Consider the following 22,500-nt stretch of genomic DNA (forward strand, 5'->3'; position numbering starts at 1 on the left):
TTCTGTCGTCCTGTTCTGTTTTTATTTGCTTATCTCTTCTATTGTATGTTTCTTTATTGATGTGTGTTTACATATCTCTATAATCAGTGCAGATACGGAAATAAAAAAATTCCTTGTCTGTCAGTTTCATGTCACCGTGTTTATCAGAAAAATGCGTTCGTCCATTTTTTTTTTATTCGTTATCTTATTTCGTCCTAAAAAGAAATTTATTTCACTCTTCTTATTTTTCTATTCTCACTTATTTGTTTATCTTACTCCTGTTCGTTTTATTGTCTTTTTTTTTGTAAGGTGGGGGGATTTGAGAGGGGGGGGATGGGTTCATACTTTTTTTCCCCCATTCTGAAAAAGAAATCTCAAAAGTTCTTCTAATTCCTTGCATTCATTCTTGTTGCCTATCTGCCTCTTCAGAAGACATTTCACATCCGTGACACTACCTTTATCTAAAACCCCTTAAAAAGAAAGACAAAAATATAGGTGCAGGCACGCATATTTGATAATGCTATCCAACTACCCGATATTTTTGTTACAGCAGGGGCGCATGCGAAAAAAATCCTGTTTAGAAGCACAGCTGAAACATAAGGCTTGATTTTTTTGCCGTGAAACTTTAATTCAATCAAGAAACTAGAATAACATTTTGGCTATTATCAAATTGCAGTACCTTTTTTTTTTCTTTTCTTTCCCATCCAGATCTCACCCTCACTTAAAGATTGGCTTGCTTGTTTTCGGGTCAAACCAACCGGAAAACTGTGGGCGGTCTAATATTTAGAAAGGGTTGTAAGGGTCTTACTGGCTATATTTTTTATTCGTTGTTTTGCGAACTTCACGATTCTCGCCAATTAAATTATTGCCGATAGGCGTATTTATTTATTTCCATCTAGTAGAGAGGGGTGTCCTACCTTGTCGGTCGTAAAATACGCTTAAATATATTTTACTCCATGCAGTTATCGTATTTATTATTATAAAGCAATTCTCTATTGAATATTATATTGTACCTAATAGCACTGATTTCAAAAGTTAAAGAAAACAATAACTTGAGTGCCGTCAGCTAATATCGAAATCAAACATTAAACACTCGAGCCGCGTTTACTATCGTTTGAGTAGATACATAAAGAAGCTTTAAAATGTAACCACTTTATCTGTGATTAGTTTTACGCATGCGCATTCTAATACTAATTTGTCGGCAAGTTGAAATAAACATTTTGCATTGCAACTTGCTGAATTCTGTGTGTGTTATTCATCCATCCAAACAAAGATTTTAACCATTATAAACATCTTTGGTGTATGATTACTATTTCCTTTTCATGTACTTGCAATAACCCTTATCCCTGAGTGGCTTCCGGGCCTTGATAAGTGGTGATCACTGTGTATAAAAAAAAAAAAATTTTCAGTGTTATGTGACCAGTAGTTGAAGAGTTTATCGATTAAATATTTTCACACATACAGATAGACTCACACACGCATTCATCTAATGTTTTATTTATAGAGATTAAAACTTTTGCAAGATTTGGGAGTAAATGTGGTATTATGGTGATTGATAATTTCAGTTAAAAGTAGGACTGACATATTCTAGCCATAGTGACAAGGCATGACCAACGACTGTTGAATGGCCTTGTGCTTAATTTGTTCAAATGTTAAAATTTTATTTTTTACATGTTTTTGAAAATTAATATTTAAAGTGTAGTATCTGTTCTGTCCTCGGTCAGAGAAAGAGACGTCCAACTAGATTTCAATTTTTTGTCCAGAGTTGCCCTTTTTTGGGCAGCAAACCTTGTCCTGCTCAGAGGGATAAATAGGAAAACTTTCAAATCAACAGAATAATGTACGCGAGTTTTTCAAAAAGTAAAACCTTCTATTCTTGTTTTACCCAAAAAGTTGAAGAGCTACGAAGACGGAATATGTACCATTAAAACAAGCAACTTGTTGTGCTCCAGAATTTATCCGTCCACATAGTCACCACTATTCTCAGTGCACTTTTACCAACGACGAACGTTTTTAACACCAGCAAAAAAAAATATCAGCAAGGGGTATAACTCACGTTTTTATTTGAATAATATAACGAGTTCTTTACGCTATCACTTTTGAGCTTCAAAGATAAACGACGTGAACATATATTCACCATATAAACTTATTAATAATGAATTAAAATGGCCGACTTATTGACTATATAGTGACTCTTCGATATTCAAAATTAATTTTGAAGTCTTAAAACTGTCGATTAGAAATTAATTTCTAACTGGAATCAAATTTTAAAAAGCAAATGTCAAGTATATCATTTAAATTGTGCTCCTGTGCCAAAAGAAAACATTAATATTTACATGAGCATGACCTGTCATATAAAAAAGCAACATCTACGCTATAGAGCTCGGTTAACACAATTACGGGGTATTTTCAATCAGTTTCCAGACTTTTTTCGAATGGGCACTTTTATTGATAGTACACATATGAAACTCAAGTTCCCTTCGAAGTAATCTCCTCCGGCTGCAATGCATTAGTTATACTGTTTCCACAACTTCTGAAAGTCCTCACGGAAGTCCTCTTGTGTGAGCGTGTCAATGACCCTCGTCACAGCCTCTTTCATCTCCTCAATTGTATCATAACATCAGCCTCTAAGTTTTTATTTTAGCCAAGGGAATAACCCAAAAGTCACAGGGAGCAAGGTGTAGACTATATGGAGGGTGAGGCATTGTTTTAATGTTCATTCTTGTTAAATAATCAGTGATCATCTCTGAGTGCTCTTGGGACAAACTAGATGCAAATCTTCTGCATCTTCAGTTCCTCACAAATAATTGTGTGTACAGTTCCCACACTGATATCAAACTGTGTTCTATAGACATACGACAATTCTTATCAATGAAACGCTTTATTTGGCTAATCAACTATGGTGTTCTGGTTTCCTTACCACATCTCATCATCCGTCACAGACTTCCTGCCTTCCTTGAATCTTTTATGTCAAAAACTGATTCTCGATTCATGCAAAATGGTCCAAAAGCAATCTGAACAATTCCATACGTTTCTGTGTCATTTCTCAAAGTTTCAAACAGAATTTAATTGCGTATCATTCTTCTAAATTGTCCTAACGTTCAGACTGCATTTTTGAAATTAACAATGAGGCTTTACTAAGGTGTATTCTAATTTTTGCTGAACCTGAAATCATAAAAATTGGTCAGTCATCTAATAAGATGTAAAACAAGATACTGAATGTTCAATAGTCTTCGACAATTTAAATACCTGTGCAAAAAAATGGAAACTTATTGAAAGTCCTCGTAACAGTCAGAGAACAGGTATGAGATGATCAAATGGTGCTATAGCCAGATGAAGCTGCAAAACTGTTCTGATCATCTCCGAATGTTGAGTAAACGCCCATATGATGCTGCACTCTCGTGTCTGCCCACAATCATACGGTCAGTGCAGCTTGAAAGATTTCGAAAGTTCAATGCTAATGCAAAGAACTGCATCAAGTATTGGGAATCTGTCGTAGGCTTTAAAGGCGCGCAATTAATCATATACACCTTGATGTTTTATCTATGAGCAAAGTGAAGTTTCTCTTCTGGTACTACACGTAATCCGGGCTTTTTCAATAAGACACAAAGCCATCAGAGCTAAGACGATTGTTAAGATAGTTTATTTCCTGGTGGTTGAAACGTATGTTTTTGTTTCCTGTGAAGTTCTAAAGGGTCCAACCTCCTAGACTTTGCTTTCTTACTCTTTGAAAAAAAAAGGTTACTTTATTGATAATACCCTGAGATACCCCTACCGAGGAATGCTGACGAGCTTTCTATGCATTTTTTGCGGGACAGAGTGCTCTTCCTATAGAACGTTGGCTTTTCCAACCCCACTTTTCCGACCTGTATCACATCTTGCCGTCGTGAGATGGTAATAAACACCTTCCTGTTTTTATCTTCGATCAGTGAAGACAAATACCTACTGGACTGAGACACTGAAAATGCCTTCGTCCTAATCAAGATTTACTTCCTCTTTTCTTAGTTCGATTTTCTCCTTGTTTTTAATTCTACCCTAAAAGCAAGACGAGTAAATAGAGACTTTAAAGACGTATTAATCTTCGAAACATGTAACGGGGAGAGGGTATGTGCATGCCAAGATCCTCTCCTATCTTCATGCGAAATGTTTGCACTTGATTTTAACCTTTTGAATAATGTATGGATACTCTTCCAAACGAGTTCGCCAGAAGCAAGAGGATGAGGATGGGGTGCCTCTGTGTGGAAGATAGGCCACTTTGTTCTTTACTGTCGGTGGACAGATTCGTGAAGTTGGATGTTTACTTAACTTTTACTTATTTTGTCGTCGAACTCACTTTATTTGTTTGTCTGTCCTCCCTCTATCGGCCGAATTATCGGATTATTTCGATTGATGTCTAAGAAATAACGAAAAACTAACAATCTATCTCACCATTTATCTCTCTTTCTCTTTATATATATATATATATATATATATATATATATATATACGTACGTATATATGCATTTATATACACATAATGTATATGTATATATACGTACCTATATATATATATGCATATATACATACATATATAAAGATATATACATGCATACTAAAAAATACCGAAAAACTAACAATCTCTCTCACTATTTATCTCTCTTTCTCTTTATATATATATATATATATATATATATATATATATATATATATATATGAAAGGAGGAGGAGGAGAAGGAAGTATAGCCAATGAGAAGGTGCCACGTCAATTTTAAATATATACACATATAACTACGCACATACACACATGCACACAGTACATATACACATATAAACGAAAAATTAAAAATTAAACAGTAAATAAAAATAAGAAACGCGCCTTTAACTGTCCAATTTTTTTAACACTTACGATATTATTTATTCCAAGAGAGAACAATAATTCAAAGGATATAAGACGTTATGAGGAGAAACGCCATGGTGCTCATTTATAAATCAACGGCTATTTCTCGTTCGAAAAAGAACGAAAACGTCGTTTCTAAATTCAACCGTTTTACGACAGAAACGAAACGCTACTTTTTATTAATTTATATATTAATATGTACATACACCTACGTATACAAACAAGTACTCACATGCACAAATATACACATATATGTGCATATATGCATGCATAAATGTATGAATATATACACATTTACTAACAAATATACATGCACATACATAAATGCTTGCGCATATAATTACACGTAGAGACAGCTATATATATATATGTGTGTGTGTTGCTCTGGCATTGATGATTTAAACTTATTTTTCTATTTGAGATTCATTTAACAAACATCTGAATATATATATATATATATATATATATATATATATATATATATATATATATATATATATATACAAGTTTGCATAAGCGAATGTAGGGAGAGAAAGAAAGGGGGAAGAGAGGGACGGGAAAAGAAGTATAGGTGTGCGAGAAATCCATACATATATATACATATACGGTAATATGAAGAAAATTAATACTTAAAGAAAATGTGTTTTGAAAAAACACACACATACATACATGCACACACATACACATATATCCACATATACATACATATATATATACATATACATACACATACATATGCATATATATACATATACTGACGTGTATATACACTTTCAGGTACAGATAGACATACACTCGCATAAATACATACATATATGCGTACATAATATGCACACACATACACATGCAATGTGTATGATAGTATAAAGAAAGAAAAAATTAGGGAAAAATGTGAAGTTTCGGAAAGAGTTAAAAAAAAAACAAAAAATGTTTACCCCATCTCACCGTGCATTTTAGTCCTAAGGAAAATGTTTATAGAATATCTTTGTAGTTATAAAAATTGTAGTCACTGAGTAGTCCTAGGTTTTTGTTAAGGCCTGAAGTGTGCGAGTTGAGTTTTAGAATTAATTTTTTTTTTCATATTTTCGTCTCTAGTATTGTGTAATAAAATTGGATGCTATGAAGATGTATCTGATGTTGTCTATTGTGTGGTTACGTAAATTATAGTGGATAGCTACTGGATGCTGTGTAGATTTATCTCTAATGGTATGTTTGTGGTTATTAAGGCGTAGGCGGAACTCCAGGCCTGTTTCCCCACGTAACTGCCTTTTGTGCATTTTGTGCAGTATAACAGATATATTACATTTGAGCTGTTGCAATTAAGAGGGGGAAGTTTGAGATGGACGTTGGTGCCTGGAGGAGTGAATGTGCTGTTGGTGTTAATATGTGTACATATTAGACACCTGGGTCTATTGCAAGGTTTGTTTCCTTGAGATGTGAGGGTGCGGTTAATCCGAGTGGATGTGAGTAAGGAATGTAAGTTGGGGAGCTGCCGTTTGGCACAAATGGGTGGTTTATTGTATATTGTGTTGAGTGTGGGGTCCTGTTGTAATTGTTTGAAGATCTGTTTCATGGGGTTGTATAAATGTTTGGTGTTATTATTGAAGTGAAATACCATACGTATTCGTGTGGATGTTTTGTTGTTTTTGTATGTTAGTAGGTTGTGTCTGCTAATGTGTGATGCTCTGCTGATGGCTTCTTTTAATATTTTGAATGCATAGTTTCTGTGAAGAAAGTGGTTGATTAAGATGCCTACCTGTGCGTCATAATCAGATATATATATATATATATATATATATATATATATATATATATATATATATGCACACACACTAGACTTTTTGTTAACGAGCAAAACGTATAGAACGTGAACAAAAAATGTGTGCTTAATTCTAAATTTATGGCTGAATATGGTTTAATTTGTGCTCATTTTTTTTCGTTTTAATACTAATCCCTATTAAGCCCTATTAAGCCCTATTAATCTTTATTAGTCTCTAACTGTATCGAGCACATACTGTAATACATAGTTTGTTGCACCTTATGAAAACAAAGTTCCTTACAAAATTCTAGCCAGTCATTTTAAAGAAAACTTCTATGCAGTTGTTGTCTAATCTCTATTAAGCCCTTACTGTGGATTGGACACATACCATAATACTTATTTTGCTGAACTTTATCATAACAATGGTCTATACAAATTTTTACCAAATCGACTCAGTAGTTTCCGAAAAAAAGTGGGACGGACAGACATACAGATAAACATACTGATTAAGATGAATTAATATACTCCCGTTGATTTTGATAATCAAGCAGAAAAATACAATTCACTTATAGCCCTGGGTCCGTTCAAGTGTCCTGTTTGTTTAAAACTGCTTTGGATTTGGAGTTTCTAGTCAGTGTTTGGGAAGATGGATTATCAAGTCTGTAACAAATTGTTTCCGCATGTGGTATTACAGTTATTTTGGTATAAAATCTGCATCCCCCCTTGGTCAAGAAGGACAGTTTGCCTTACATCACACAAAGTAGTGTTGTTTATGAATGAAATTGCCATGCGCTGCTGGTTATGTGGGACGAACCTCCTTAAACTTGCAGACATGTATGAACCAACATATACCGACAAAAATTAGACTGGGCAAGCAACGGTGTTTTCGCCCCTCTTGTCCTGGAATCGAGTATTGTCCAACATCTAATCGAAAATTCAGCTTGTGTCAATGCATATAAAATGGACTGTTTAGGAATATTGCACCGGGTTCACTCTCAAAATGATTTAAAGATTTTGGAGTCAGTCTCAATTCTTTCACCAAAGCCTTATCTCTGTCGACGGAAAAAATGTGTTAAATCATTAAACTTGCTCGTATATATATTTCAATCGTTCCCATATCGATTGATTTTCTGCTCTAGTTGGGGACCCATCAAAATGCACCGGGAGAAAGCTTCGTATGCCTCCCTGAAGTTACTTAATCCAAAATACATTTTAATTTATATTGCACTGTAGAGAAGCTAATGTGGATTTTGCAAAATTATTTTTATATATAACAGCCTAAATTAAAGTTTAATCTGCAAAATCAAGTATCATGGTTCAGTTGTGCTCTAAACAAAAACATTCATTTCGAATTATCATATAAAATCTTCTTTCATCGCATTCTTTCGATTATCGTTTATCGATACTTATCGAAGATATTCCGATACAAAATCTATTTAAGAACACTGCCAGATATTAATTTGTTCATTTATAAGTTCTACGCACGTATTGAGCACTTTTTTAAAACATTGATTTTTAGTTCATGATAACTATGTATTTGCACTTTATTAATCAATTAATGTGTGTGCACACGCGGGTTTGTGTGTGAGTATAATTGTGTGCAATGATTCATGGACAGGTGTTTCGTTGTTTATAATACGTATGTGGACTTAAATATTAACCCTATTTTTGTACATCCACGCAAAAACTACCTAAACCACGTTTATGTTCATATGGTAGGTTCCATTTTAGATTCACGAAACAATGGATAACCCCTGTAATGATGATTATGCGAGAAGTGTGCCGTAAAGCAGTGTCTTAGATCATCGGGGTTCTAAAGTTAATATTTGCGTTTCAGTTCTATGTTTTTGGCGTCACTTTCACGCCACTACGTGTATGCATACGTGGGTTCTTGTGTTTTTTGTTTGTTTGTTTTGTTTAGTATGTTTTGTTTTGTTTTTTAGATCCCGTGGTGGTCCTTTTCTAATATAGCGTTTTCTGTTTTTCTTTTTGTCTTGCAGGGAAGATTGCACCGCCGTGGAGGTCGTGTTTTGCTACAGAGAATGGGGAGTCACTCGCGCGGACAAGAAGTTAAACAAGTTTCTAAAAAGCAGAGCCCACTTCCGGTTGCCCAACTGCAATGATTTACCTAGCAAAAAGAGTACAGTTCCCCAGTGTTCACCGGCTGCATTGTTTGAGAGGAAACCCGACGAAGTTACAAGTACGTTTGCGCTATGTGCATATCTAATTGATTAAACAGAAAATATCTGCTTGGTCACGGCTTCCGGTTTTTTGATCCGAAACTGCTAAAAGATGTTTTTTTCAAAAAAAAAAATAAAATAAAACAATCTCTCTAATTTCATGCCGTTTAGATGCGGGCGGAATTTTACATTACAGTAGTTTGTAAACATATCTTTCAAAGCGTTAACCAAATTTATTATAACACTGATTCTAAGTTCTAGTTTCAAGGTCGTAAAACACATATAATCGTTTAAAAAAATATTTATTTGATTATTTATAAATCTTTTGTTCATTATCAATTATAAAATCTAGTTTGAATTCGTCATATGTTAATAATAACAAATTATTGATTCCCCAAAGATAAAACATCCAACTTAAAATAATATATCTAAACACCGCTTGTCAATTTCCGATTTTAAAACCAGAAGTTTTCATCAAGTAGACTTTAACCATCTATCATTTGAAAGACATTCGTCCGAGGACAGGTAGAACATGAGGAATTAAACTAGTGTGATATTATTGGATATCCCCACATCAGGCAATACCACATATGTAGTGATACAATGTATCCTACCTCTCCTCCATAGACCTGTGAAATCTAATGTAGTTTAAAGTGGATGTATAAAGATGACATTTGCGCCCTTGGTTCTGACGGTCAATTCATGAACTTATGGATGCTAAAGGTTTCCTTCTTCGGGTGGTTAGTCTTGTGGACGACGCCAACCTAATTATATTCCTGATTATATCTAAAGATGGAAGTCTCACTAGATTCATTTAAAATGAATGCTAGCATTAATACTCGGAGCTTCACACTTTTGCCATCGACGAGTGATGACAAAAAGTGTTCTTCTCCAATTAGATAGAGGCACAAAAAATATTAAATTGAAAAGATCAACTCTGAATTACTTGGTTTTAAGTTTCAGTTCACAAAGGATAAAAGGCGAATAGAATCTTTAGAAAATCGATCGGTTTGAATGTCAGAGATAGCGAGTGAATGTCTGGCATCCGATAGAAGGCACCATCCCCAGCTAGTATAAAGCAATAAGAATTATTTTAAGTGAGTATAGAATAGAAAGTGAACCTTGTAATTTTTGCTTCATGTGTTGTCTTCTTTAGTCTTTATATTTTATGAGTAATGTTTCTGACAAAGGAGGAAAAATTGTTTTTCTGGATTTTAATTTATTCAAATAGCATTTGTTGTTGGTTGGTTTTTGACCCCGAAGTGGTATTTTTTCTGACATTACGTGGTCGCTAGAAAAACAGAAAATTTTGTTTAAAAGTAATTTTTTTTTACAAGAGATGGAAATTTGCTTTTGAGGAGGTGGGGCTCGTTCCTTTTGGGCATGTAGCAGTTGCTTTAAGTTTTTCTCGTTTCAAAATTGCAATAACGCCATCAAATTGATGCTTTGAATGTTTCAAGTTCGAATCCGATTCATTTCATACACACAAAAAAAATCACTTTCACTTAGGATATTGGCAACCTTATCGTGGATCCTCCTGTAATCCACGGTGTTTTTCTAGAAAGAATTCTGACTAAAAAAATATCGGGGAAACCAATGCCAACAATTGAATCCTCGGATTCATACGATATGATGATTATATATTATTTTATTATTAGTTTTTTTTTTCTGAATACTTTGACATGAGGCTTCATAATTGGTGTATTCACTTTTTTTTTGCGTTTTGCGAACTGCTATTCCTTATCTTTATAGTTGCTGTTTTACCACCTGAAGAAGGCCAGAGGATGAGTTGGTCGAAACCTGGTGAAACAACAACTATGAAGATGAACATAACAATCGGAAAAAAATTGATTGCACCGATATGATGATGTTGGAAAAATATTGTTCAAGCGACCACGTATTAGGTTAAGGTTTATATTTTTGCACTTTATCTTAGAGGGAGAGGCTTTTTAAGGGTTCGTGCACCAACCCAGATGTGTCAATAATACTAAATGCACTGGCGAGTTGTGGCTTTGAAGTAAAGATGTTTGTGATTATGATACAGTGTTACTCATCATAATCGTTTTGGCATAGCAAGAATTCCCCTAAAATTATTTCTTTTTATTATTATTCGACTCTTTTTATAGAGATTTTTGGTAACTTTTTTTACTGGCACGTTATTAATCAACATTAAATTGCCTGCAATTGGCGACGATGCTAAGAATATTACGAGGTAGGGGAGAACTATTAGTTCGACTGTCAGGTTTTTGTCGTTTACGTAGATGATGAGAATGAACACAGAAAAACGAACATCTATTGCACTAAGGTAAAACTATAAAAAGAAGACTGAACGATTTCGCTTCTGTCCGAGAGCAGGCAACTGCTGCTGGCAAGAGTTACCTGTCAGCATCAGTTTGGAAAAAATAAGATGGGGAATTAATTCACGTCTTTTGTCTTAAAAGTACATTCTTAGACCTTTTAAGATTTGATTTTTAAAAAATTGTTTTTCTTTTTCTTTTTGTTCTATCTATTTATTTATTATTTTACTACAGTCGATGTCTTCAGAAATCAAGAAACCCATTTCTAGGGCTAAAACTTGATCCCTATATGAAATACATAGTTATTCGAATATTCCATTAAAATCTCGTTTACGTCATAAACGTTGAGTTTCAAAAAAGTTAGGAATATTAATTTGCTTCTTCTATTTGAGCATTTGACTATCATACAGAATATCCTTATCCGTATTTCGGGACAAGAATTAATCTAGTTTGGTGTAGTATCCAACTTATTACTGTTACTCTAGGAAACATTACTTGAAGAAAGTGCACAATTTCTTGTATAATCTGATTTTGGTTAGCCATATCGAGGGGATCTTATTTGGGCTTCAAATACAATGTTATTTAGAATGTTTAATCAGGATTTACTTGTCGGGAGAAGTATCATCATGCCAGGTTATCCTGACAAACCTCTGTAACTGAGAGAACTCAGACACTTGAGGACAGTGTCTAACAAGCATTCGAATGTTCTCCTTATTAGCAGAGGTGCCCGGTGTTGCTCGGGCAATATAAGAAAAAATAAAATAAAGTTACGTTAATTTAATTATTTTTACTGTGCAATAATTTATATCAGTTTGAAAAAATCCACTGATCTCAGCCTACTGCTACGAGTTCGAAATAGGGGCACGTAAGCGAGAAATAGAATCAAGAAGTTACGATTTAAAAAAAAAATATCTGAGGTTTACATAAGTAATAATCCTGTATTTAATAGTAATCTCTCATAAAACCGCTGATAAAAAAATTTGAAATAAGAAAAATGATTTTTATTTTAATTTAATTAACCGCTGATACAAAAATGCAAAAGAAAAAATACAAAGAACAAAACTAAAAATATTTCAAAATTTTTTTCAGCCTCTTTAAATGCAGAAGCTCTAAAATATGTTAAAAATGGAAAACAAAACGTCCGCGTAAGGTGGGTGCGAACGCATAGTTATAAGACAACACTCTAATTTATTCAGCTACAGGGATGGACATAACATGACGTTGCAAATTTATGTATTTAACGTATCCAAAAGATAAACAGTTCACGCATGCGCACATATTGAAATCGTTTAGAAAGAGATTTTTACGTGACCATCCATCAGATTCTGTGGTCAGTAAGGTAGAAAAAATAATCTAAATTTTACAAATTCAAGCAATTATATAAAAAATAATTTAATAAAATCAACAATAACTTCTTTGCAGTGCAATGTAGACGACAATATATTGTGAAATAAAGTCATAGCGAGAGGCATGTGAGCTTTCTCCCGATACACCGCGATGGGACCCCAGCTAGAGTAAGCAATGAATCTATTTGATTAGAAAATAGGCGATTTCACGGATGTCGATAACAATAAAAATATGGGAGTGGTCGAGAGACTAGCAGCCGATGCACCAGCCCAAATATGACAGCAATACTCCATACATGGGCGAATGGTTGCCTTATAGAGGTAAAGGATACTTTCGGGTGTTAGTAGTTTTCTAGCACGGTAGAGAGAGCCCACCTTCCTTGCAGTGGCCCTGGCAATGCCCTCGATGTAATTGTTCCAACTCATGTTTCCTGTGAACGTTAGGCCAAGGAGCTTGAAAGACGTACTCTCAGATAAGGAGTCGTTGGTCATTGCTATAGGTGGTAGAGAAGGTTTCTTGTAATTATTGAATGAAACTAGTTTAGTCTTGGCGGCATTGAACGCGACCATCCATTTTTGTCCCCATTCCACTACAGATTGGAGATCATCCTCTAGTGTTTCTGCCATTTCTTTAGATATGTTTTCATTCGTCTTTCTATCGTGCCTGCCATAGAGTGTAGTGTCATCAACATATATACCCATCTCAGAGGAAATTTTGTCGGGGAGGTCATTTATGAATATCAGGAACAGTAGAGGTCCAAGGATAAACGGCTTGTTTAGATGTACGACCATCGAGGACAACCTGGATTTTTCTCTTATCTAAGAAGGATTTAATTATGTTAAGTATTCTACCAGTGATACCGTATGATCTAATTTTCCTGAGGAGACGCTCATGCCATACCCTGTCAAAAGCCTTAGATATATCTAGAGCTACCACTCTGCCCTCTCCCGCTTTGTCCAGTGAATGGTATATACGTTCAGAGATTACAGTTAGTATGCCTGCTGTGGAACGGGCTTGCCTAAATCCATATTGTTGGTCAGTCAGAAGTTTAGCATCTGTAAGGTGATGGACTAGAGCATTGTTAATTAAGGTCTCAAATATTTTGGCAAAAAGTGAGAGGAGGCTAATGGGGCGATAATTTAATGGGTCAGATCTTTCGCCAGAATTCTTGAATACTGGTACCACAGAAGCAGTTTTCCAACAGCCCGGAAAGCAAGGCATTTGTTGTAGAGTTTGGAGAGAACTGGAGCTACTTCGGCTGAGCACTTTTTTAATAGCACAGCTGGGATGAGATCGGGTCCACATGCTTTGAAAGTGTCAAGGTTTTTTATGATAGCATGCACCTGATAAAAATATGTATATATATATATATATATATATATATATATATATATATATATATATATATAATTAGGAAAAGGAAAAAAACAATATATATACATACCCCGTGCCAGAATTATATGCAAATCGATATTATTGTTCTAACTCCGATTGTTTCAATGAAAATTCGTGAAACTTCGCACGTTATACGGCAACACTAACGCATGCGCAGATATAAAATTTTAAGTTGATCTGCGCAATAGCGAGCAAACGGCAGCCATTTTGGTGACTTGCAGTTTTTTTAGCGTGCAATATGGGGCGTAAAGGTGCTTTAAGTAAAGCTGAGAAGTTTAAGGTTGTTCAAATGTTCCATATTAAGATTTCCACCTTAAAAATTGCCAAAGAGTTACACTATGATCATCGTACAATAAAAAAAATATTGTACTAACCCTCAACTTTGCAACGGGACGTTCTGACAAAGTAAAAAAATCTGTAAGAAATCATATCTGTCACGTCGAACAATGAGCAAGATCAAGAGAGAATTCGCCGTAACCCACTTGAAACTAGCAAACAAGTTTTTGAAAGAGCTGGCGTTTCTGATGTGCCCAAATCAACTCGTTGCCGTATCCTGAGGACGATTGCAAAATTTGGAAAGCCAGAGGTCCGCCCTCAATTGAAGGATATCCACAAGAAAAAGAGGATGGAGTGGGCAATAGATCACATGATTTTATTGAAAACTATCGAAGTTAGAACAAAAATATCGATTTGCATATAATTCTGGCACAGAGTATATATATATATATATATATATATATATATGTATATATATATATATATATATATATATGATGATTGCTGCATCTTTCCAATTGATCGCCGTCACATTGAGTTGTTCCAATCTTGTCGTCCATGACATCTCAGATGACTCTGCACAAAGATAAAAAGTAAAAGATAGATCTCAAGTAACAATATATATATATATATATATATATATATATATATATATATATATATATATATATATATATAGTCACCATTAATAAAAGATATACAACCATAAAAACCACATAAGGATATAAAAATGTTTTATCAAGTGCAATGTATAACTGCAAATCAAAAAGAATCGCTTAACACCTCTTAAACACGTGAAACAACATCCCCCTTTCCCTTCACCACACCCCCGAAAAAAACCTATTGCTTATATTCACAACGCAACACCCCAATTTTCCCCCGGAATGTAGATCGCGCCCAAATATCTTATAAAAAAAACATGTGGTCTTGATACCCGTTTCAATATCAATTCTGTTTTTTGATCTTATGAAGTGTTGTCCCTGAATTGGGACGCCACTAAAACATGTATACACATATGTAGCCAATAATGTTTATATAATAAACAGACTATATACCAGCTCTGTCCTGCATTGATCACTCTTTAATAATCACGCGAGTTTCATTGGAGTTACATCTAGGAAACCAATAGATACACCCGAGATATATATATATATATATATATATATATTTAAATAAGGGAGTAGTCACCAACAATGTGTATTTTTTAACATTATTTTATTATTCCGTGTCTTGGTTTTTCATTGAGAATTATGTTTGGATCATTGTAATAATGTTTTTAAGTCATTGAAATCGTTTACGTACGTTTCAGACGGTCTGATGCGTCCTCGTCAGAAATTATATATATATAAAATTCCCAATATGTTCAAATTACCATTAAGTACAAGTTTTTATGACGCAACTAAAAAAAATGTACGAGGTAAAAACAAAAGGTGGCTAGCCCTGCTTGTTGCGGGGGGGGTATTCTTTTTTCCCCTCGTTTGTAGTAAATCTACTTCTTCTACAGGGGCTTTTTAAAGGCTTGTCTTATCACCACCCCTTTCCCTATCCCGCGTTTTCCTCACCAGCCGAATACGCAACCCTCCTCCCCAAAACCCAACACCTCGTCAAAGTTTTCCTCTCTTTTACCTGTTAAAGCGATTATAATTGTCGGTTGTGTTTGCGAGTTAACGCCACGCGGACTTCACCTGTGCTCGATGCGCTCCACGCACGCCCCCACACGTACGTACCACGTATGTGGGCGTGTGTACGGTTTACTTATGAGACCTGCTTACACACGTAATTTCTTTGACTGCACTTTTTTTTCATTGGTATGGTACCCCTTTTTTTCGGGGTTGAGGCGCGATGAACTTTGTCGAGCAAATATCGTGTTGTTGAAATCTGCTAATTCGATAGTACCCCTCTCTCTTTCCCCTTTTTCTTTTACCCTTTCTCTGTCCCCCCCTCTCTTTCTATCGCTTACACCCCCTCTCTCTCTCTTTCTCTCTTACCCTCTTTTTCTTGTTCGCTTCCTTTCTGTTCACTGTGTTTATTACCTTTGACCCCAGTGCCTTGTAGGCCATGTTGTTCCCTGCTAATCTACTCAGCTGGGGACTTGCTTTACTTTCTCCTGAGATCCCTTTGTTATTCTATGTGTACGAACTTTTCAGTCTTTGTTTTTCGGTAATGTTGATCATGTTGTCGACTAGAATGCCTAGGGTACCCCCCTCCATGGCTAGGATACCCCTCCCTATTTAAATTCATCGTCTCTGCTTTTTTTTTTTTATCTCTTGAGTAAATCATTTTCTTTTTACTTTTCGATTCTTTCTTCTTTCTCATTTTCCAGGGCGATGGGAGGGGATGGGGGGAGGAGATATTTATTCTCAGTCTCTCTTACTTTCATTTTGTCTTTCACCTTTACCTTTTTCCTTTCTTTTCTTTCTTTTGTTTTTGGGTCTTCATTCCTTTATTTACTTTTTCAGTTGTTTTTCCTTCTATTAATTTTTTCATTTGTTATTTTTTCTCTTTCGTTTTAAGGTTTGTTTCTCCATTTTGGGGGGATTGTTTTATTTTTGTTTATGGTTGTTTTTTGTTGATTTTTTTTTAGTTTTTTTTTTTTTCGTTTGTTTACCTTTTTTTCTCGGTTGTTGTTTCCCCCCCCCTTTCTTTTTAGTGTCTTTCTTTCTCGGTAGTTGTCGTTTTCTTTCTTTTTTTTTAATTCTATGCTCCGAGAACCTTCACAAACCTTTTATGTAGCTACAATTGATACTGATACAATATTGCTTTTTGCTGGTTCTGCTGGTGGTGGTGGTGGTGGTGGTGGTGGTGGTGAGAGGAAAAGGGAAAATTAATACTACTACGACCCGTCTTCCTTTTAATAATAATAATAATAATAATAATAATAATAATAATAATAATAATAATAATAATTGGTGACGCACCAAATAAAACGAAGGATCAAGGAGGATGAAAAAACCGAGGAGATAAAGCACAACCCAGACCTAAAAGAACTAGGACCTTGCTACCCATATTCTAGTGAATACCAATGGTCGCTACCAATGAGAAATCAATGGCAGACGACTGTTGCGACAATTCAAATTAATTTGCGGTTGTCGAAAGTGGTGGAGCGTACTGAAAATCTGGGGAGATTGGTTGTTATTCAGACTCCAGAGAACACCACAATCTCTTTTGAAAGAGAATTCTCGGAGGATGGCCTGTGTGAAAGTTCTTAGTGAACAATAAGAACTGCACGCCTGTGGAACTCTGTTCTGTCTGCCTGCTTCCCACCGGACTACAACTTGGATGTCTTCAAGTCTAATGTTAACAAATTCCTAATGAACCGCCCCCTTAAGTAAACACTTCATCAAATCTCCACACTAACGTAATGTACTTGCAATAACCCTTATCCCTGAGTGGCTTCCGGGCCTTGATAAGTGGTGATCACTGTGTAAAAAAAATAAAAAATAAAAAAAATAAGCTATATATTAATACGATAGCGTGTGTGTTATTTTGTGTGTCACGCTTACAGCTTTTTTTTTCTTCCGAGTGACTGTCGTTTTATTGTTATAACCTTTCAATACTTTGTAATAAATAATTTTACCAAGAATTCCTCATAAGTCTTAGTTTCGCTCACGATTATAGCTGATGGCACTCAAATTATCTTTTTTATATAAATAGTTTTATAAAGAATTCTTGATAAGTTCTGGTTTCAGTTTCGATTATAACTGAAGCAAATGAAGCAATAATAATAATAATAATAATAATAATAATAATAATAATAATAATAATAATAATAATAATAATAATGATAATAATAATAATAATAATGCGAAAATTTAGAGATGATAATTAAAGCACATAATAAAAAATATTAAATAAAAACAATGTAAACAACAACAAAATAAACAATAAAAAAGTAGGCACATGACAAAAATAAAACTAACAGAAAAGACACATATATAACTAGCAGAAATAATAATAATAATAATAATAATAATAATAATAATAATAATAATAATAATAATAATAATTAATAATAATAATAATAATAATAATAATAATAATAATAAACCAACTCCGGACTACAACAACAACACTAGAAATAAAAATAAAAATATTAATAACGAACAAGATAAATGCAACTGTAAATACCGCACATTTTGCCCACTTCAAAATAAATGTCTAACCAAAAGGATAGTTTACCAGGCCACAATATTCACGAAAGAAAACCCGAATAACCAGAAATATTACGTAGGTATGACTTCCTTATATTTCAAAACTCGATATTATGACCACAAAAGTACATTCAACAATAAAAAACACCATATGAAAACAAAGCTAGCAAATAAATACTGGGAACTCAAGTAAAGCGGTAGTCGAATGGAAAATAGTAAGACAAGAAAACACCTGCAGAGACCTAGAAGACCCATGTAGATTATGCCTTCATGAAACATTTGCTATCCTGTACTTTAAAGAACCCCAACATCTATTAAACTGTAGGAGAGAAATAGTGAACAACTGTGTTCACAGGATAAAATTTACTCTAGGATTGATATACAAAATAACTTTAAAACTAACAAAAACAACAGAAAATAAACAAATAAATAAATAAAATAATCGCCATATATATTCTATAAATTACTATATATATATATATATATATATATATATATATATATATACATGCATAGGCCTCACTACTTATCAAGCCCCAGAGGTCACTCGAGGATAAGGGTTAAAGAGTGTACAGTAGTCAATTGGACAATATAGTAATCATTAGTAATGGAAATTCAGTAAATTTGTTAACTTATATGGAACGGCTCATCAAAAACTTGTTTACGTTGGACTTGAAGACAACCATATTGTTGTCAGCTGCAAAGCAGGAAAACGGAAGACAATTCCACAGGCGTGCAGTTCTAAGAAAGAAGCTTTGTTCATGGAATCTACAATAGGCACAGATAAAGAGTGGGGAAAAGTATTGATAGTGTTTTGTGTGTGTGCGCGTGTGTGTGTGTGTGGGTGTGTTGATATATATTTTTCTTCATAAGTTGAGTTTCGAGTTTGATTCATGCTGATGCAGCCAAGTCACATGAATATATTATTATTTTTGAAATCACAACTGTATAATATATATATAAGAATCGCTAGAAAATTGACTCTATAATAATATATACGAAAACTACATGAATTAAAATATATTTAACCGTATTTTACGACCGAGCTACGCTGGGCGTCCATATTAGCTTCGATAAATACATTTGCAGTTTAAACCAAAGAACTACAATAATATCAGGGCGTCTCCATTTACACTGAGCATCCACAGAATGCCAACATCTACATATTACATATGAAAAAATCCGCTGTGGAATTTCTACAGGTCCCGCTAATACTACTACTACTACTAATAATAATAATAATAATAATAAGAAGAAGAAGAAGAAGAAGAAGAAGAAGAAGAAGAATATGCAGCTTCGGGCGGACAGTAGTAAAAGTATAATATAATCGAAGTAATAGTAGAGGTTCGGCTTCAGATGGACACTAATCGCCACTACTAATGTTGCTCTTTTCTTATCCTATTTTGTGCGAGTATACTTTTTACCCAATGCGTTTCGTCTTCATCTCTCTTAATTCTCTCTCTCTCTCTCTCTCTCTCTCTCTCTCTCTCTCTCTCTCTCTCTCTCTCTCTCGTTCTATCTATCTATTCACACACACACACACACACACACACACATATATATATATATATATATATATATATATATATATATATATATATTCAGAGATTCATCATCCCTTGTACGCGAAGAATGCAAAACGGTACGAATGTTGCAGCGTATGGGGATTGCAGAGGATTGCTATTATCAAAGGCAACACTTGCCCTGAATTTCACGAGGGACCAATCCCTTGTTCCTCATTTCTGTTTCTTCAAGCGCTAACAAGAAAACCATCCAAGAATCAAGCCCTCGTGGCGATTCCATTGAGAGCTTAGAACACTTTTTCTACTTACACCCCTACAACCCAACCCCTCAATGAATCCACCCCAACAGGTCTCGTGTGTTTTTCTTAGTTTTTCCTTTTCTTTTTGTGATTCACCAGTCTTGTGCCCCTGGGTAGTGCTACATGTCTTTATGTCTTGTGCCCCTGGGTAGTGCTACATGTCTTTATGTCTTCTCTAGAAATTAACCCTTTTTTTTTCACCTTTTACAAACAACTAACAAGGTCATCAGGAATTACCCGGGTTGCAATTCTAAAGAATTGTATTATATTATAAGGCGTTACATAACGAGAGTCTTGTTTCAATGGAAATGTCGACGAAACCTCGTGTTTTCCGAGCTTAAATTTTCTACCTCTTAGATGGCGAGATTTCACACGATCTAATTAAATGTAGCGAGAGAAGCTATCCGTCGAATTAAAAATAAACATAACATACATTGCTGTAAAACAAAAGAGGAATAGGCCTACCTTCGTACAGTCTCGAAAGACAATGGATACCCCCTCCAAATGTAGCTGCGCGTGTAATTGCAGAATCACCAACCACACCTTTCCTGAATCCGCACTGCTTGAGTCCAAAGAAGTGATAGACGACTGGAAACAATGGCGAGATAGGCAAAAGGCACATACAGCACCTGGAATTCCCAAATGGTTACCCATTTTAGTACTGACCAGTCTCAACATTGCTTATCTTCAATGATCTAACGAAAATTGGTGTGTCAACGTGATTATGCCGTATAAACAAAACAAGCAAAACGCAAAATGCATAATACCGTTAAACAAATGCCGTTAGACAAAATTAACAAAACATAATACCATAAAACAAAATAACACATAAAATGCCGTAAAGCAAATGTCGTAAAACAAAATTTAAAAAAACGCCACCCTCGTTTTGTAGCATGAATATATGTTTTCGCTGGGGTGTTCAAAGGACGAATCAAATTCAAGATCCCATCTCAACATTTTTGTATAAATTAGTTAAGCATCCCTTTTCCCTTTTTTAAGAGATATCTCCGGTCGATCCCGGCGTCTTAGTTGGCTGAGAATACCTTGCTCCTCCTTGTGCCAAAGTAGACCATATGGTATATAGTACTTTTCAGCAGAAACAGCTGACAATGCCAAACATCAGAATTGTCTAATCTATACGACGGGAATTGATAAGGCGTTTAGTTGCTTACATTCTTTGAACTTAATATCTTAAGACGTTTCTATTTTGAAAATTGATTACGTTTTGATGAACAGATACGTCATTTTACACTAGTGGCGCATACGCCAAAAAAGAGTCGTGATTAGTCACAGGGACGGAGCTCAATTTCTTCCCATGTTATGGACACAATTCTCATTTGAAAATTTAAACATTTCAAATTTGTAGCAAAGTTTAATTATAGCTATAGCTACTATATACCGATTAAGCAAGTTTTTTTTTATTTAAATTTCTTCTTAAGAGACATATCTAGCTATCTATACACACACATACACACGCACACACACACACACATATATATATATATATATATATATATATATATATATATATATATAGTAATTTATAAAATATATATGGCGATTAAGCTACACTGAATATTCTGCGTTTCATCCAACTATAGGATTCGTCAGGCTTATGCGCGAATTCTGTGGTTGCTTCTTGTTTTTATATATGTTGAGGATTTCTAGTTGGCCAATCAGCTTTCCAGTATCCACCTCGCCCCTTCCTATCAGCCAATGGGCATGCATTTTATCAAACAAAGGATCTGTTTTAGAACTAGGTTAGTGGTTTTAGGTAAACGTTCTCCTTTTTTTTATATACATATAAATATACCTATGTGTACACACATAAATGCACATATACACACACACACACATATATATATATATATATATATATATATATACATATATGTGTGTGATCGTTTATGTATATTCATGTTTATTTAATTTATTTATTTGTTTGTTTTCTATTGATATTGTTAGTTTTAAAGCTATTTTGTATCGCTATCCAAGAGTAAGTTTTATTCTACCTACGTATTGAGCACTTTTGAAGTAAATACTTAAAGTTTACGCATAAATCTATACTTTCGTATATTAAATTTATGTGAATAAATGAAGTAGTTATATATATATATATATATATATATATATATATATATATATATATATATATATATTCAGAGCTTCATCATCCCTTGTACGCGAAGAATGCAAAGCGGTACGAATGCTGCAGCGCATAAGGATTGCAGAGGATTTTTTTAATTTAAATTTCTTCTTAAGAGGCCTTAAAGATTAATTTTTACTTGTTGAAAAAATATATATAAAATGCAGCCTATTTTATATATATGTATATATGCGTGTGTGAGAGAGAGAGCAAGAGTGTGTGCCATGGGATCATTCTATCCTTTTAGCATGTTTTCAAAATTTAATATAGAC

The 22,500-nt window shown here is 34.4% G+C and overlaps 1 protein-coding gene and 1 pseudogene across 1 annotated transcript in view; one reads left to right on the forward strand and one right to left on the reverse strand.

Moving 5' to 3' along the window:
* The window catches only part of LOC145296709 (muscle, skeletal receptor tyrosine protein kinase-like), a 669,635-nt gene that overhangs the window by 637,488 nt on the left and 9,647 nt on the right, over positions 1–22,500 (forward strand). The window contains exon 9 of the mRNA XM_080142688.1: positions 8,615–8,814. Coding sequence (XP_079998814.1) covers positions 8,615–8,814 — 200 coding nt within the window. The remainder of the gene's footprint in view (positions 1–8,614; positions 8,815–22,500) is intronic.
* On the reverse strand, positions 20,700–20,817 carry LOC145297121 (5S ribosomal RNA; annotated as a pseudogene).

The sequence above is a fragment of the Euprymna scolopes genome, chromosome 17, assembly GCF_053919585.1.
Source record: "Euprymna scolopes isolate OS-2025 chromosome 17, ASM5391958v1, whole genome shotgun sequence".
NCBI classification, from domain to species: domain Eukaryota; kingdom Metazoa; phylum Mollusca; class Cephalopoda; order Sepiida; family Sepiolidae; genus Euprymna; species Euprymna scolopes.